General features: G+C 41.2%; 1 protein-coding gene across 2 annotated transcripts in view; it reads left to right on the forward strand.

The window, feature by feature from the left end:
* Smarcc1 (SWI/SNF related BAF chromatin remodeling complex subunit C1) overlaps nucleotides 1-17,780 on the forward strand; it is a 109,371-nt gene that overhangs the window by 23,925 nt on the left and 67,666 nt on the right. For both annotated transcript variants that reach the window (XM_021171250.3, XM_085828063.1), the window contains exons 7-12: nucleotides 1,307-1,376; nucleotides 8,633-8,708; nucleotides 11,172-11,297; nucleotides 13,847-13,968; nucleotides 16,400-16,524; nucleotides 17,558-17,617. In XM_021171250.3, the coding sequence (XP_021026909.1) occupies nucleotides 1,307-1,376; nucleotides 8,633-8,708; nucleotides 11,172-11,297; nucleotides 13,847-13,968; nucleotides 16,400-16,524; nucleotides 17,558-17,617 (579 nt within the window). The remainder of the gene's footprint in view (nucleotides 1-1,306; nucleotides 1,377-8,632; nucleotides 8,709-11,171; nucleotides 11,298-13,846; nucleotides 13,969-16,399; nucleotides 16,525-17,557; nucleotides 17,618-17,780) is intronic.

Below are 17,780 nucleotides of genomic sequence, written 5' to 3' on the forward strand. Positions count from 1 at the left end.
CCCAGCACCCATGTCTGTGAGTAGTTGCTTTTGGACCTGTAGTAGGATCACACAGTGGGAAGTTCCACATATATGGTCAGGCAGTCAGAGATAGACATTCTTCGTTTACATTTATGTTTGGTTGCTTCTAGAGGCAATGTTTGTGTAACTTTGGCGGTCCTAGTACTAGCTCTGTAAACTATGCTGGCCTACATCTCAGAGATCTATCTGCCTCAGCCTCTCCCTTTGGTGGGATCAAAGGGATACCACCACCTGACCCTCAGGATTTATTTTTAATTGCTTATGTCTGCATGGAAATATTTGCAAGTGAATGCAGGTGCCTTTAGAGGCCAAAAGAAGAGGGTATCTGGTCCCCTAGAGCTGAAATTACATGGGGTTGTTGTGAGCTGCCTGATGGGAATTCTGGAAACTGAACTCTTGTCCCTTGGGCCCCCTGCCCCTCAGTCCCTCACCATCTTGTATCAGTTTTTCATAATGGAATTACAGCTCCATGTTTAGTTGCAAGATGAGGTGGATAGTGAGCTTCAGAGCCTGCCTTTCTCCACTCACCCAGTCCTGTGAATTGGCACGCACCACTACACACACCTTAGTGTGGTTACTTTCTAGGTTAGACTTTTTCATTTTACCTTTTTTTTTTTTTTTGGTTTTTTCGAGACAGGGTTTCTCTGTGTAGCCCTGGCTGTCCTGGAACTCACTTTGTAGACCAGGCTGAACTCGAACTCAGAAATCCGCCTGCCTCTGCCTCCCGAATGCTGGGATTAAAGGCATGCGCCACCACACCCGGCTTATTTTACTTTTTGTGTATGAATGTTTTGCCTGCATGCACGTATGTACATCTTATGTGTGCTTGTTGTTTTCCTTGGAACTTGGTTATCGATGATTGTGAGCCGGTTTATCTGTGCTAGGAATTGAGCCTGGGTTATTTGCAAATTCAGCATGTACTCCTGTCTCCTGGCTTTTTATCTAAGTACTGGTGGCTCTTTATTGACTGGCCATCGCTCCAGCTCCAGCTCCAGCTCCAGCAAGGGCCCTTTAATCTGACAAGCGGGTTTTCAGTTTGAAAGCTTAAAGTTTGGAGCATTAGCTCCTCCTGCAGAGGACCAGAGTCTGGGTGTCAGTAGCTACAAGTATCAAGTCTCAGCTGGCTATAGCCGTAGTTCCCGGCCACCTGACAACCTGTCTGAGCTCTGGGTTCCTGTTGTATACATATATGACATTTGGGGGCACTCATAGACATAAAATTAAATATACATATATATTTTAATCCTAACTAAATTGAGGTCCTGTTTTGATGATTTTCTTTCAGAGGAGTGGCTGAGGCCAGTGATGAGGAGAGACAAGCAGGTGCTGGTGCACTGGGGTTTCTACCCAGACAGGTAAGTAATCCTGTTTTGTGATTATTCATGTTGGTCTTGATAATTGCATATGCCTACAGATTGTGAGGATAAAAATCTATTAGCATTCCCATCCATCCGTTTGTTTGTTTGTTTGTTTGTTTGTTTGTTTGTTTGTTTTTTGAGACAGGGTTTCTCTGTGTAGTCCAGGCTGTCCTGGAACTCACTCTGTAGACCAGGCTGGCCTCAAACTCACAGAGATCCTCATGTCTCTGCTTCTGCCTCCCAAGTGCTGGGATTAGAGGCAAGTATTACCACCTATCTACTACTGTTTCCCCAGGGTTGGAATTAAAAGCATTTTCTGTTCCTTTTTATATTCTGCCTATCTGTGTCTCCCCCACGCCCTCCCAGGAGTGGGTGAGGGATTGACTCCAGGTCTTTACACTAAGGCTAAGGCTCAAGTGCTTTACACCTGCAGCAACTTTATCTTTTTAATACTAACGCTGTTTAACGTTCAGATAAGTACATATAATCTACTTATGAAATGCAGTGTGATGTTCTAATGAAATTTGCAGGTGTACAATATTTACTGAGAAAATTAGGGTAATTCATGTTTCTATTTCTTTTCTGTTACTCCCTGATTGAAGCCTTTAGGATCTTGTCTTCACATATGCTGTGGCATAAAGATTTATGTCAGCCAGGAGTGGTGGCCACGCCTTTAAAGAAGCATAGAGTTTGAGGCATGCTTGGCCTACAAGGCTACACAGAGAAACTCTGTCTCAAAAATACAAGACAAAAAACGATGTGAGATACATATACCACATATGTATAGGAGAGTTCTTTATTTTCACGGTACTTGGCCTATGACTGTATGCTTGTATGCCAGAGCATTGTGGTGTAAGGGGTGTGCTGAAGTGGAGCTGACAGCCAGGAAACAGAGACATACCAGAAGTTGCAAGGCCAAGATGTCCCTGTCGGGGTATACTGCTGAACATCAGTTTCTGTCTTCTAGTCTGCCTGTCCTAATATCTCATTCAAGTATGAATTCAGTGAATTGATCATTGATAGTTAAAACTTCTTCATGGCCCAGTTAGATCCCGTGGACCTTGTAGGGGAGACTTCATATTTGAAGCACAATGTAATTTCAGTCATCTCAAAGAGAAAGATTTATTTGCCAAAGGGATCTCTTATCATGTTACTAATCCTTTAATTAAGATGTATGTCTTTAAGAAAGGAATTTTGGGGACTGGGGAGTTGGCTCATAAATGAATTCTTACTGATCTTGAAGAGAATCCAAGTTAGGTTCTCAGAGCGCGCGTCACTCCGTGACGTGAGTTACAGGGGATCCTCCTTCCTTCCCGCCTCCATGGGCGTCAGACATGTGCATGGTGTACATTCACAGGAAATGAGTCAATTTTAAAAGTCTTTTTATTGGTTCTTTGTACATTTCACATCATGTATCCCAATCCCATTCATCCTCTCCACTCATGCCTTCTTATCTGCCTTCCTTCATTGTAACTCTTCCCAAAAGAAACAGCAAAACATTTCCTTGTGGAAGCTATCGTGTGTCTCAAAGTATACTCTTCTGTTCATACATCTTTACTTGCAAATATTCATTATAATAGTTATTGGTCTGGTTCAAAGCCCCTGGCTTCTGCTATAGATCAGTACTGATCCTCACAGGGACTCCTGTCAGATGTCCTGTTGTCCCCCTGTGTCACGGAGCTCCTGTAGCTTTGGATCTGCAGGACTGCCCCGTTCACACTCTCCAGTAGTTCATATATTGTGTAGATGCATTGGGTTGGGTCAGCTTAAAGCCCTGCATCCTGACCTGGGTGGTGGCTGAGTTGTTCAACCCACCAGCATTCCCTCACCCACAGTACCAGGGTGAGCTCTGCAGCACTGCCCCAGCTAGTTCACTCAGTGCCAAAGCTGGCCTTCTCTCTTGCTCTTACGCCCTTGGGTTCATGCCAGCAGGGCCAACTCTACTCTGCTACCCAGGCAAAACATAGGGCCTGCTTCCTTCCCAAATGAGGGACAGGCCCAGCTCTTTCAGCTGTCTCAGATGTTGAGGAAATGAGGCCATCTCTATCCCATGGCAGGGGCCAGCTCTCCTGCTCTTATGCCCTTAGTATTTTTTTAAAGATGATTTTCTTCTTAATGTTTATGACAAATGAATTTTGATCTTTTCAAAAAGCTATGCATGTTAAGTATTATGAATAAGATCATTTTATGTCTAATTCTGATTTTCTTGTCAGAGAGTACATTGCTGTTTGCCTCTCTCCCCAGTGGCTTTTTGGTTTTGGTTTGAAGTAAAATCTCTTATGCAGATAAGCTTTGAACTAGTAGCCCTTTTGCCTAAGCCTCTAGAACTTCTGGGATTATATATGCCTGTGCCCTTGGCGCCCCCTCTTACCTATTTTACCCCCGTTTCATTTTTTTTTTCTTTTTTCTTTTTTAAGATTTATTTATTATATGTAATATAATATATTACATATAATATTATATGTAATATAATAATATATTATATGTAATATAATATGTAATATAATAAAATAAAAAGAGCCACCCTTTTTATTTTTTTTAAAGGATATACATCTTTTATGTATATGAGTACTCTGTTTGCATGCACACCAGAAGAGGGAGTCAGATACCATTACAAATGTTTATGAGCCAGCATGTGGGTGCTGGGAATTGAACTCAGGACCTCTGGAAGAACAAACAGTGCTCTTAACCACTGAGCTGTTTCTCCAGCCAATGCCACCTCTGTTTTTGTGTTTTGTTTTGTTTTGTTTGTTTGTTTGTTTTTTTAGGTTTTTGGAGACAGGGTTTCTCTGTAGCCTTGGCTACAAAGAACTCACTTTGTAGACCAGGCTGGCCTCGAACTCAGAAATCTGCCTGCCTCTGCCTCCCAAGTGCTGGGGTTAAAGGTGTGCGCCACCACGCCCGGCTTTTTTTTTTTAAGCCTTTTTTTTTTTTTTTAAAGATTTACTTATTTATTATATGTAAGTACACTGTAGCTGTCTTCAGACACTCCAGAAGAGGGCGCCAGATCTCATTACGGATGGTTGTGAGCCACCATGTGGTTGCTGGGATTTGAACTCTGGACCTTCAGAAGAGCAGTTGGGTGCTCTTACCCACTGAGCCATCTCACCAGCCCTTTTTTAAGCCTTCTAATTACATTGTAGCTATCAGAGAAAAGGAGTTTGTGCTTTGAAATGCCTGGATTGAGCCTCAGATTTATGGCAGGCTATTAAACCATAGGATTGACAGTTATTCTGGGTTTTAATCTGAGATGCTCTCCATAGTCTTGGGTTTTGACAAATACTTGGTTCTCAGTATGTGGTGTAGTTTGCAGGCTCAGTGGATCTTTTAGGAGGTGGGCAGTTGGTGTTCATTTGAAGGATTTGCTTGGTTTCTCTCTGGGTCTCTTTGTCCTGTCTGTGTCCTTGTGAACAAACCTCTACTGCACATTCCAGCTGCTTTGACCTCTATTGTTTCATCCATGTGATTGTGTACTGGACTCTTAAATCCATGAGCCAAAAAACCCCAAAAACTAAAACTTTGTTTCACAAGTTTTTTTTGTCAAGAATACCTGCCCAGCATCTAATTTTCTTTTCTCTTCTCTTCTCTTCTCTTCTCTTCTCTTCTCTTCTCTTCTCTTCTCTTCTCTTCTCTTCTCTTCTCTTCTCTTCTCTTCTCTTCTTCTCTTTTCTAGATTTATTTATTTATTTTATGTATGTGAGTACACTGTAGCTATACAGATGGTTGTGAGCCTTCATATGATTGTTGGGGATTGCATTTTAGGACCTCTGCTTGCTCCGGTCAACCCTGCTCTCTCAGTCCCTACTCACTCGGACCCAAAGATTTATATATTATTATACATAAGTACACTGTAGCTGTCTTCTGCCACACCAGAAGAGGGCATCAGATCTCATTACAGGTGGTTGTGAGCCACCATGTGGTCCAGCATCTAATTTTCTAATGATGCAGGTCCTTCCTTCTCAAGGCTTGATCCCATTTTCAGTTTTGTTAGTAACTATGGCCTGTTACATTTACAATCAAAACTTCGAAAGAATATAAAATTACACCCCCCCCCCCCGTTATGGTAATTTTTGCTTAGTATATTACTTAATAGGCCAAGAGGTTTTCCCCCTGAATCTTATATTTAACTGTTAAGCAAATTTATGAGATGTGTGGATGTCTGTGTACATGCATATTCACGGAAGTACTCAATCTAGAGGACTGCTGGTTCCAAGGTGCTTTTGAATTTAACCCATATTAATAGCCATCATACAAATACTTGATTTGAGTGTCCCTTGGTTTTCTGTTCATGTCATGTTAGAGATCAAACTCAAAGCCTTATACATTGGTCATTTCACTTAGTGTTATAATTTTATTGGGCAGTATAGTAACTTTAACAATCAGTTTTGGGGATGGCTTTAATGATTGCAGCACTGAGTTGTTGCCTGCTGATGAGGATGTCTGAGGTGGGAGCTTGAGAAAAGATGGTTCCTGTGGCTGTGGTGACCGTGGTGAATGTTGGAGCCTGTGAGGAGCAGCAGACAGGAAGTGCATTCTGACTTAGTGGAATCTTCCACATACACCACTGCATCCTGTAACCTGAGAGAGGAGTAAGAAGACAGTATGGGAGCCTAGAGGAAGGCCAGATTGTGAGACCTTGGCAAATGTGTTGGCTGCTTTTGTGTACACTTGACACAAGTTGGAGTCATCAGAGGGAAAGGGGCCTCAGTTGAGGTAATGTCTCCATGAGATCCAGCTGTAAGGCAGTGTTTTCAATTAGTCATCGGTATGAAATAGTGCAGCCAAAAAGCAGGGGGGATTGGAGGGGCTGGCGAGATGACTCAGTGGCTGAAGGTCCTGAGTTCAAATCCCAGCAACCACATGGCGGCTCACAACCATCCATAATGACATCTGATGCCCTCTTATGCGTCTGAAGACAGCTACAGTGTACTTAATGAAATAATAAATCTTTGGGCCAGAGTAGGCGAGTTGACCAGATCAAGCAGAGGTCCTAAAAATTCAATTCCCAACAACCACATGAAAGCTCACAACCATCTGTACAGCTACACTGTACTCACATAGAGAGTGCAGCCTATTGTGAGTGATGCCATCCTGGACTGGCAGTCCAAGCCATGTAAAGCAAACCGGGAAGCAGTACCCTCTGCATCAGCTCCTGCCTCCAGGTTCCAGCCCTGCTTGAGTTCCTGTCCTGACTTCCTCCAATGATGAGTTATGATCTGGAAATATAAGCTGGGTAAATTCTTCCTTCCCCAACTTGCTTTTAGGTCTTGGTGTTTTCATCATGGCAGTAGAAACCCTGACTAACACAGAAACCAATGTTTTTGTGAGGACTTTGACTTTCTTTTTTTTTTTTTTGATTGATTTATTTATTTATTATATGTAAGTACTGTAGCTGTCTTCAGACACCCCAGAAGAGGGCGCCAGATCTTGTTATGGATGGTTGTGAGCCACCATGTGGTTGCTGGGAGTTGAACTCTGGACCTTCGGAAGAGCAGTCGGGTGCTCTTACCCACTGAGCCATCTCACCAGCCCGACTTTGACTTTCAATCTTAGTAGTTTGGAGTCTGTCCTAGTTTCTTTATATTGCTATCTCTTTATGTCCTTGGCCAAGAGCAACTTGGCAAGAAAATGTTTATTTGGTTCTGTTATCGAAGGTGAAGCCAAACTAGGAACAAGGAGATAGAAACTGAAGTAGAGAGCATGAAGGAATGCTGGTTACTGGCAGCATGCTTTTTTGTCATATAGCCCAAACCTACCTGCCCAGTGGTGGTACCACCCACAGTGGGCTGGGTGCTCTACATTATTTACTAATCAACAAAACATGTTGCCACCTTGCCTATATGCCAGTCTGATGGAGTATTTTCTCAATTGAGGTTCCCTCATTCCAGATGACCCTTTTCTTGTGTCAAATAGTCTTAAACAAAACAAAGACCAACCAGCTCAGAGTTGTTGGGAATTTTTGAGTTGTAGAACGCTGTAGTAAACTTTTGAAAAGATTATTCTGTTGGTATGGGAAAACTTCAGTTCTTGGGAAAGCAGGGGGCAGGGTTAAAATGAGTGTGGAGGAATGAGAGGAGTGGAGACGCAAGGGTGTCTGACTGACTCTGAATGTACTTTGAAGGCACACTTGGAACTTTGAGTGGGCTTGGTTTGGAACAGTTACTACATATGAGCCTAGGGGATGTAGAACTGCCTGTGGGATTTCGAGTTTCAGATTCACTTACAGTACATGTACGATGTAAGACTTAAAAATGTAGTATGACTTTGAAAACCTGACCACCAAGAGGAGAATTTTTCTTTTATATTAATGAAAACATTTTATTTATTTATTTGATATATATGATGAGTAAGTACACTGTAGCTGTTTTCAGACACACTAGAAGAGGGTAGAGGATCCCATTACAGATGGTTGTGAGGCACCATGTGGTTGCTGGGAATTCAACTCAGGTCCTTTGGAAGAGCAATCAGTATTCTTTTTTTTTTTTTTTTTTTTTTTTGGTTTTTTTGAGACAGGGTTTCTCTGTATATCCCTGGCTGTCCTGGAACTCACTTTGTAGACTAGGCTGGCCTCGAACTCAGAAATCTGCCTGCTTCTGCCTCCCAAGTGCTGGGATTAAAGGCGTGCGCCACCACCGCCCGCAGCAATCAGTATTCTTAACCACTGAGCCAATTCTACAGCCCCAAGAATTTTCTTAAAGGTATTCCTTCATTCTTTAATATCAAAGATATTGTTAATATTTAATGTTTGTGTTAACTATGATGGTTAATGTGGCCTAGCAATGGAGACTGAAGGGCTAAGGGCTGGGTATGACAGAAAACAAATACCTGGTAGTAGTAATGACGAGAAGGCTGCGTTTTTGAGCAGTGGGCAGCGTCTATTTAGAATTCTTTTTAACTAATTCAGGCAATTTTTGGTTTGATTCAGTTTTATTGACAGTGATGAAAGAAAGGTGTATTTTTTAAAGCACTGTTACTGTGTGTCTGTATAATGTGTGTAAGGGTGGGTGCACTCATGCCATGCACGTATGGCGGACAAAGGACACTTGGCAAAGTCAGTTCTCCTACTTGTGCATGAGTTCTAGGATGTGAACTCTGTCAGGCTTGTGTGGCAACTTCTTTTATCCATGATTCTAGACGATCAATTTATTTTAAAAAATTTAATAATATTTGTAATATATATCCTTAGTGCTTGAATGGTCTTTCTAATCAAGAGATTTGGCTTTAATTTGTTTACTTGTTTAATTGCTTTATAGCTATGACACTTGGGTCCACAGTAATGATGTTGATGCTGAAATTGAAGATGCACCAATCCCAGAAAAGCCCTGGAAGGTAATGGCTATGTAAAAAAGAAGTTACTCTTGGCTGGGCATAGTGGTGCAAACCTTTAACCCCAGCACTAGGAGGCAGAAGCTGCCAGATCTCTGAATTCAAGGCCAGCATGGTCTACATACTCAGTTCCAAGACAACAGCCTTGTAGAGAGTCCCTGTTCTAGGAAATGTGTTGACTAGGCACACATATGATGCATAGACATAACGTGTATGTAAAATACTCATAATAATATACATAAATAAATAATATAAATAACTGTCATTCTCTACAATAAAGTAATTTGGTTTTGGAAAGCTGTTGTCACTCTGGCTTATGTTGTCCCTAAGATTACTATGCAGTCACTGCTGCCCTTGATTTTGTAATGGTCATCCTGCCTCAGTCCCATTAGTATTCAAGAGTAAGCCCATGCCCAGATACAACTGTATTTTTTTTAAAGATATATAATGGTGTTCTCCTTTTAATGTCTTCAACTCAAGAACATATCTGTGACCCTGACGACATTGTATTAAGGTGTTAGGAGTTAAATGTGTGCAGTGCTTGAGAAGAACCCAGTGCCAAGTCGGAATGTGAGAAATGGGGGTGTCAAGTTCAGCCTGTATGGAGAGGTCTTGAGGATGTGTGACCTCTCTCAACTCTGTTCCCCCCACTGTGTCTGAGCCACCATCACAAAGACGGCGCACTCGGGGACTATAGTAGAAGATAAATTCTTTGTTTTATTTCTTTTGTTTTATTCACTCAGGATTTCTCTGTGTAGCCTTGGCTGTCCTGGAACACCATTTGTAGACCAGACTGGCCTCAAATTTAAGAGAGATCCACCTGCCTGTGTCTCCTAAATTCTAGGATTAAAGGCGAGTACCACCACCAACTGCTAAGAAATGTCTTTCAAAAGTTGCTGTGAACTGGACGTTTGTTCATTCACAGTAATGATGTTTATTGCTGCCCTTTCCCCCTAGAAACAAAAACATTTTTAAAAAGATTTGTTTATTTTACATGTGTGTGCTCTTATCTGCATGCCAGAAGAGGACATTCAGATCTCATTACGGGTGGTTGTGAGCCACCGTGTAGTTGGTGGGATTTGAACTCAGGACCTTTGGAAGAATAGTCAGTGCTCTTAATCACTGAGCCATCTCTCCAGCCCCCTTAATTTTAATTTTTTGTTTGTTTGGTTTGGCCTCTGCCTCCCAAGTGCTGGGATTAAAGGCGGGTGCCACCACTGCCCAGCAATTTTAGTTTCTTAAGAAATTAAAAGCATAGCTTTTAATTAGTAAAGCAAACTTCATTTTTTAAAAAAAAAGTATAACTTGAGGACCTGGGCGTGGTAATGCATACCTTTGGCACACTCCTTTAATCCCATACTTGGGAGGCAGAATCAGGTGGATCTCTTGAGTTCTAGGCTAATCTGGGCTACAGAACTAGTTGCAATATAGTCAGGACTACACATAGAAACTGCCTTGACAAAACAAAAACAAAAACAAATGTGATTTCAGAAAACAGTATTTTAAAATGTATAGTAACAAGAGCTAGTTACCCGAAGTCCACATTCTCCTGTCTTTCCAGCGCCTACAGCAACAGCGTTCTGTGCCCAGTCCCTGTGACTTCACTATTTTTTGCAAGGTTATTGCCGTTGTTGTCAGCATCAGTTTCTCCCCACACTTCACAAAGGCTTTTAGACATGAGCTGTGCCATTGGAGACACAGGCTTAGCAGATGACCTTGCAGATCTTCTGTGGTTCCTCTTTCACTCTGTTATCTTTCATCTTTCCCCATTACAAAAACTGAGCAGTTGCTGGGCGAGGCAAGGCAGTGGTGCTCCCTTGTAGTCCTCTGTGCTCATTTGTAGTCCGCTTGTAGTCCTCGGCACTCCTGAGTCAGAGGCAGGTGGATCTCTTGAGTTTGAGGCAGCTGGTTGACACTCAGAATTCTAGACCAGTCAGTGGTACATAGTGAGACTATGTAAAACAAACAAACAAACAAAAAGATAATTAAAAAAACAAAACAAATCTTCTAGCTTTCTGTGTTTGTAATTCTGCCCTAATTGCACATGAGAGAATATAGACTGCAAGATTAATAGAAGGTCATATTTATGTAGGATTGACTTTGTAGTATAGCTTTTTGGGGGACACCCATGCTCTTTAAGCAGACCCAATAAACTTACTGGTTCCACAAATTGATCTTTGGTGGGATCATGTTGGTTTGTTGTTGTTATCCTACAAAGAGGGGGTAGATTCTTGTTTCCCCTGGTAACGCCCCTGCCTGAAACAAGTCCATCTATTGGCTGCCCAATCACAATTTATATTCAGTGTTGAAGGAAGCATTATAGGGGTAATTGCTAGTTTTCCCTTTCATTTCATTACAAACAAGCACTCTCTCCCCTCACCCCTCTCTCTGTAGCTTTAGGTGTGACTTAGAGGAGGAAATGGTCTAATACTGAATCATAAGTGTGTCAATTTGATACGGTTCTAGGTTCACGTAAAATGGATTTTGGACACCGACGTTTTCAATGAATGGATGAATGAAGAGGATTACGAAGTGGATGAGAACAGAAAGCCAGTGAGCTTTCGTCAACGAATTTCAACAAAGAATGAAGAGGTATTTCACTTGGCACTATTTCTAGAACACTGGTTGCTTTTGCTCTTTCTAAATATTTTCTTTCTTGATAATCTACACTTACACACTGTGGGCCATCACCTAAGGTGTCCATGTATGAATTATTGAATGACTTAGCAGCCATCTGTTGGCATCTTCCGAGAGAGGAGGGGGTATCTTAGGGAGATCGTAGCTGACTTTTCCAGCAGATACAAGGTAACTTTTTAGATTAATTTCTCAGTGTATCTGGGTGGTACAGCATGTGTGTGTATGTGAGCATGTAGTGTCTGGATGCCAGAATAGGCCTGCTGGGAATCGAACCCTGCGGCAGCCAGTGCTCTTCACCACTGTCCTGCCTCACCAGCTCTTGGTTTTTGTTTTTTATTTTATGTGCATTGGTGTTGTGCCCACATGTATGTCTATGTGAGGGTTCTAGAACCCCTAGAACTAGAGTTATAGACAATTGTCAGCTACCATGTGGGTACCAGCCCCTTGTTTTACTTTTTAATGCATTTTAAAATTTAGCCATCAAAGCAATAATAACTTTCATGTTTTAAAATAATACCATGTGATAGCTTAACTTATCTACCAGTTTTTCTTAGAAAAACCAGTGTCTTTATTTAACTTTAGTGTAAACACAATGCTACAAAATACTGGTCTTAAAATATTTTGAGAATCAAAGTGCTTCAGTTTTTTATGACAGTAGGGGATTTAGCATTTAACGTTTGTATTACTATTAAGTCCAAGTCCTTATTTGTAAGAAAATACCACAATGAAACATATTACTTATATGCTACACTAAAATTTTTTTGGTTAAATGAAGTTCAAGTTCTGATTATTGACTCGTGATTCCCATAAAAAGCAGGATTTGTGCTAGACCTGGTGGTGGTGCATGCCGTGAATCCCAGCTCTCGGGTGGCAGAGGCAGGCAGATAGGGCTGTGTGGTTTTGAGGCCAGCCTGGTCTGCATAGCAATTTCAGACCAGCTGCAGTTACATAGTGAGACCCTGTCTCTACAAATAAAACCACAACTTTTTGGCTACATGCGTCACTAGAGTAAGAATTTGGGCCAAGAAGATAGCCTTTTGTAAATTGGAGGTTTATGGCAGTTCAGTGAAGAGACCTGTGATTCTAAGATCACAGGTGCTGGGATTAAAGGCGTGAACCACCACTGCCCGGCTGGCAATACCAATCTAAGTCTTCCCAGTGCTGGGAATGCAGGTCTATTTCCCCAAACTTGGCTTGTTCTTTTTTGTTTTATGTTTTCTTGGACATTTATATTTGTATCTGCATGTATATATGTTAAACCATTAACTGAAAATAGAGAGATTTCATGTTTTTACACCTGTACTCTTAATACTAAAACATCTTTGTCACACTGTATGTTGCAAGATTTTATTTATTTTTTTAATTTTTAAAAATACTTGGAGCCGGGTGTGGTGTTTAATCCCAACACTCGGGAGGCAGAGGCAGGCGGATTTCTGAGTTCTAGCCCAGCCTGGTCTACAAAGTGAGTTCCAGGACAGCCAGGGCTATACAGAGAAACCCTTTCTCAAAAAACAAACAAACAAACAAACAAAATATATATATATATGATTTGTGTTTTATTTTTTCCACACAATGTTTTTCTGTTTATCCCTGGCTGTTCTTGAACTCACTCTGTAGACCAGACTGGCTTCCTAAGTGCCAGGTTTAAAGGTGCTAACACCCCCTCTCCTGAAGCTGTTGGGCTATTTTATAAATGCCACTTTAGACAGGATCATTTGATCTTGTAATTTCTTTTTTTTTTTTTAAAGATTTATTTATTTATTATATGTAAGTACACTGTAGTTGTCTTCTGACACTCCAGAAGAGGGCATCAGATTTCGTTACAGATGGTTGTGAGCCACCATGTGGTTGCTGGGATTTGAACTCTGGACCTTCGGAAGAGCAGTCGGTGCTCTTAACCACTGAGCCATCTCACCAGCCCGAGCTTGTAATTTCTTATTTCAGTAGCATGTTTCATATATTAGTAGTTACTGAAATGCTTTTCCCATCTGAGAACACAAATGTTGAACAGGGTTCAGCTGTGAGGTGAGTGATTTTGAGGATGTGTTGGGTTAGGATTAGCATTTCAGTTTTGCTGTATTGCTGGGACACTAACTAGGACAGTAGTTCTCACCTGTGGCCCTTTAATACAACGAACTCCTCCTGTTGTAGTGACGCCCCCCAGCCATAAAATTCTATTTGTTGCTACTTCTTAACTCCAGCTGTTTTGCTGGTGTTTAGTGTTTTTTACTTGTTTTGTTATGAATTGTAATATAAAGTTATCTATTTTTGAAACAACCCCATGAAGGGGTTGTTAACCCTGCAAAGGGATTGCAGCTTACAGGTTGAGCCTGGCTGACCTAGATGGTCAGGAATGGTTCTTTATGCTGGTAATGGTGCTTGTTTTGTGGCTTCCTTTGCTCTGATGCAGAAATTGGGCAGGAAAGTCGTCCTGGACTTGGGTTTGTAGAAACTGACGAGTGGATAAGCTTGCCTGACACTTACTTTCATTTTCTTCTCCCTAGCCAGTCAGAAGTCCAGAAAGGAGAGACAGAAAAGCCTCTGCCAACGCTCGGAAGAGGAAACCTTCCCCTTCTCCTCCTCCTCCCACAGCCACAGAGTCCCGCAAGAAGAGCGGGAAGAAAGGGTAAGATGTTTGTAGCTTGATCAGAAGTCAAGGAGCGAAACTTGGAACAGCTTTCCTAGGATTTTCCCAGCAACCACATGGTGGCTCACAACCATCTGTAGTGGGATCTGATGCCCTCTTCTGGTGTGTCCAAAGACAGCGACAGTGTACTTATCATATGTATAAGACAAATAAAATCTTTTAAAAAAAAATGAAAGAAAGAAAGGAATTCCTTGAATACAGCCTTTCCCCTTGTACTTACATGTTGAAAAGGTGGGAAGTAAGGTGTTTCAGGAGTGATGTTCTGAACCATGTGTGGTGGCGCATGTCTCTTATCTTGCCATTTAGGAAGCAGGGGTGATAGTACTGCTTCAGTCTAGCCTACTCTAGAAAACATGTTCTAGTGTAGCCTGAGCTCAATTCCAAGACACACAGTTATTGTCCCTATTGGATCTGACCACCTCTCCCATTTCTGATTAAACTTAGGACAGAAGTGATAGAACCTGGAACTATTAAACTGTTGAATGCTCTGACAAGCCTGACCATTTTGTAGTAACAGTTTGAATTTGTAATTGAATAGATTACTGATAATATAAAATGAAACTTCAATGCTTTATACAATGCCTGAAGTTTATACTTACAGTGTGGGTAATATTTGGTGAATTCTATTATTATAAATAGATATTTGATAATTTCAGACTTCCGTTCTTTAACATATACATTTGTTTATTTTGTTTTTTGTTTGTATGGTTTTTTTTTTGTTTTGTTTTTTTGTTTTGTTTTTCATTTTCAAGACAGGGTTTCTCACATAGCCCTGGCTGTCCTAGAACTGTAGCCCTAAACTCAGAGATCCATCTGCCTCTGCCTCTCTGCCTCTGCCTCGTGAATGCTGAGATTAAAGATGAGCCTATTTTTGTTTGATTGATTATTGGTAACTGTTTTCTGCTTTCTTTTTTCTTTCTCTCTCTCTCTCTTTTTTTAATTTTGCTTTGGTTTTGGTTTTTTGTTTGTTTTGTGGTGGAGGTATGAGGAGTAATTTGAGATGATGGCTCTGTGTAGGTCCTGGAACTTTCTCTACAGACCAGACTGGCTTCATACTCACACAGATGTGCCTGTGTTTCACTGAGGACATGTGCCACCACCGCCCAGCCTATGCTGTTTTGTTTTTGTTTTTGAGGCTGGTCTCTATGTAGTCCTATGTGTCCTGTACCTCACTAGGTAGACAGATAGGCCTCACACTCAAAAGACATCTATCTGCCTCTGGATAAAACAAGCTAGATTCATTTGAGAAGAAGAAACATAAATTAATTAATTAATTAAACCTAATTAATTCCCTACTCTACGGACAAGCCTGATATGGGAGGGCTCCACTCCCTGTATGTGGCACCACCTCTAGACTGGATGGTCCTGAGTGTTACAGCAGTGCTGCTGAGCAGAGCAGTAAGCAGCTCCCCCCCACGTCCTTTGTTCCGTCTCTGCCTCCAAGGTGTTCCCTTTGCCTGCCATGTATTCTCTTTTCTTTTTTAAATTTATTTTATTTTTTATTTTTGAGACAGTTTCTGTAGCCCTGTGTTTGTGTAGCCCTGGTAGTGTTGGAATTGGTTAGGTAAATCAGGCTTGCTGCCTTGAACTCTTGGCGATTCTCCTGCTCCTGCTTACAGAGTGCTGATATTAAACGTGTGTGCTAGAACTGCCTAGCTTCTCCTTGGTACTTTTGTTAATTTGTGCATCTATATGTTGGTTAAAACAACCTTGTTGTATTCCTGAGGTGGCTAATAGTCCATATATAGAGTTCTTCTGCCCACCATCCTGAGTGCTTCAGTTAGAGTCACATGCCACCACACCCTTTTCTTTTCTTTTCTTTTTTTTGAGACAGGGTTTCTCTGTGTAGCCCTGGCCCTGGCTGTCCTGGAACTCACTCTGTAGACCAGGCTGGCCTAGAACTCAGAAAATTGCCTGCTCTGCCTCCCAAGTGCTGGGATTAAAGGTGTGCGCCACTACCGCCAGGCTTGTCTTTATTTTAATTCTCAACCATATTGTTAGTTTTACAAATGCTAACTATCCAGAGAAAGCAATGGCATTTTTCATAAGGAACATGAGGACTTTTTAACACTCAAATGATAACCTCAAGAAAATATAGCTGTCCATATCTTACAACACTTTTTCATTTTATCGCTTCTAGGCTAATTGAATGCTGTGTTTCCTCAGCAGGAGTTCTTTCACTATACTGATTGAGACTCCTCATATGAGCAGTAGGATGACTGTCCTATTTTACGTACTAATCACTTAGAGTTTGAGGCTCTTTGGATGTTACTTGAGTCAAGTATTTAATTTGCTTGATTATTTCTTGTTTTTAAAAGTGTTTCTGAGTATAAATAATAGTTTAGATAGAACTTGATACATTTTGCTAAAAGTATCTATAATTGGCATTTTTCTATCCCATATATATTAGACAAGCTAGCCTTTATGGGAAACGTAGAAGTCAGAAGGAAGAAGATGAACAAGAAGATCTTACCAAGGACATGGAAGACCCCACACCTGTACCTAACATAGAGGAAGTGGTTCTCCCTAAGAATGGTTGGTATTCTTTCAACAAACCTGGTGTTTGCTATCCCTTCACCATGAAAACAAGTAATGTCATGTTCTGAATATGCAGTTTTTTCTTACAGTTTTTTGAAATAGCATCTCCCCATGTAGCTTCGGCTGTCCTGAAACTCACATGTAGATGCAAATTAGTGTGGAACTCAGATCTAGCTGTGTCCACCTCTACCTCCTGAATGCTGGAATTAAAGGCTTCTACCACAACACCCATAACACATAGTTCTTAACTTTCCAATATAAATAGATTTTCCCTTTATCTGTTTTAAAAATTCTTATTTCGCACTTTACGTACGGGCCATGTTGTGGTTAGTGTGTATGTATATGACTTTTTATTTAGAAGACACACCAATCAAACAGGTACATACACTTAAAATTGTCCTTTTTGTAGTGTTGTCAATCTGTCAATCCAAAATCTTCAGGAGTCTTAGGTAGCAATACCCTATGTTTGAAGAAGCCTGATCTTTATGCTTGTTTTGAAAACTAAAAATAAAGTGAGAGCTGGGATTAAGAGTTCAGTGGTGGAATGCTCACCGAGTACAGTGATGCGGAACCCGGATAGCCCTGATGTTTACTACACAAACACTCGGTAGAAGAGACAGCATTGCATTTGCCCCTTCACCCCCTCTGTTGACCCGTGAACTTTCTGCATTTGTGGAATGGAGTTACATCGCTAGTTGATTGATCGTAGATTGGGCAGGTGGTTTAATGTCTTGAGGTTTTACTCAAGGTGAGGCTAGAGCTACACTGGCTTGTGATATGCATCTGTGTTTTATTCATGTTCTATCATGTCATTTTTCATTTTGTTTAGTTTATATCTATATGTATGTATGCTGCACAGACCTTAGGAAGCCAGAAGAGGGTGTCCCATCCCTTCTGATTGGAGTTATTCTAATCCACTTGGCCCTTTACTGAGTAGCCATCGCTTGAGCTCCTCGCCGTATATTCTTAAAATCAGTGTGACTGTTTCTTCTAATACATGATTCTGTTGGTTTTTTTTTTCCCCTTCTAGTAAACCCAAAGAAGGACAGTGAAAACACACCTGTTAAAGGAGGCACGGTGGCAGATCTAGGTAAAGACCCTAGATACAAACGTTCTCTCTCCTGACTGTGTCATCTCCTTAAATACTGTGTTATTTCACAGTATTTCAGACTGTTTCTTTCATTTGCTTTGTTTACTGCTCTTCAAGATTAACCAATTGCCTTCTGTATTGTCATGCTTTAGGGTCCTATCAT

Source organism: Mus caroli, unplaced genomic scaffold (assembly GCF_978045245.1).
Source record: "Mus caroli unplaced genomic scaffold, Mus_caroli_1 scaffold_11, whole genome shotgun sequence".
NCBI lineage: Eukaryota > Metazoa > Chordata > Mammalia > Rodentia > Muridae > Mus > Mus caroli.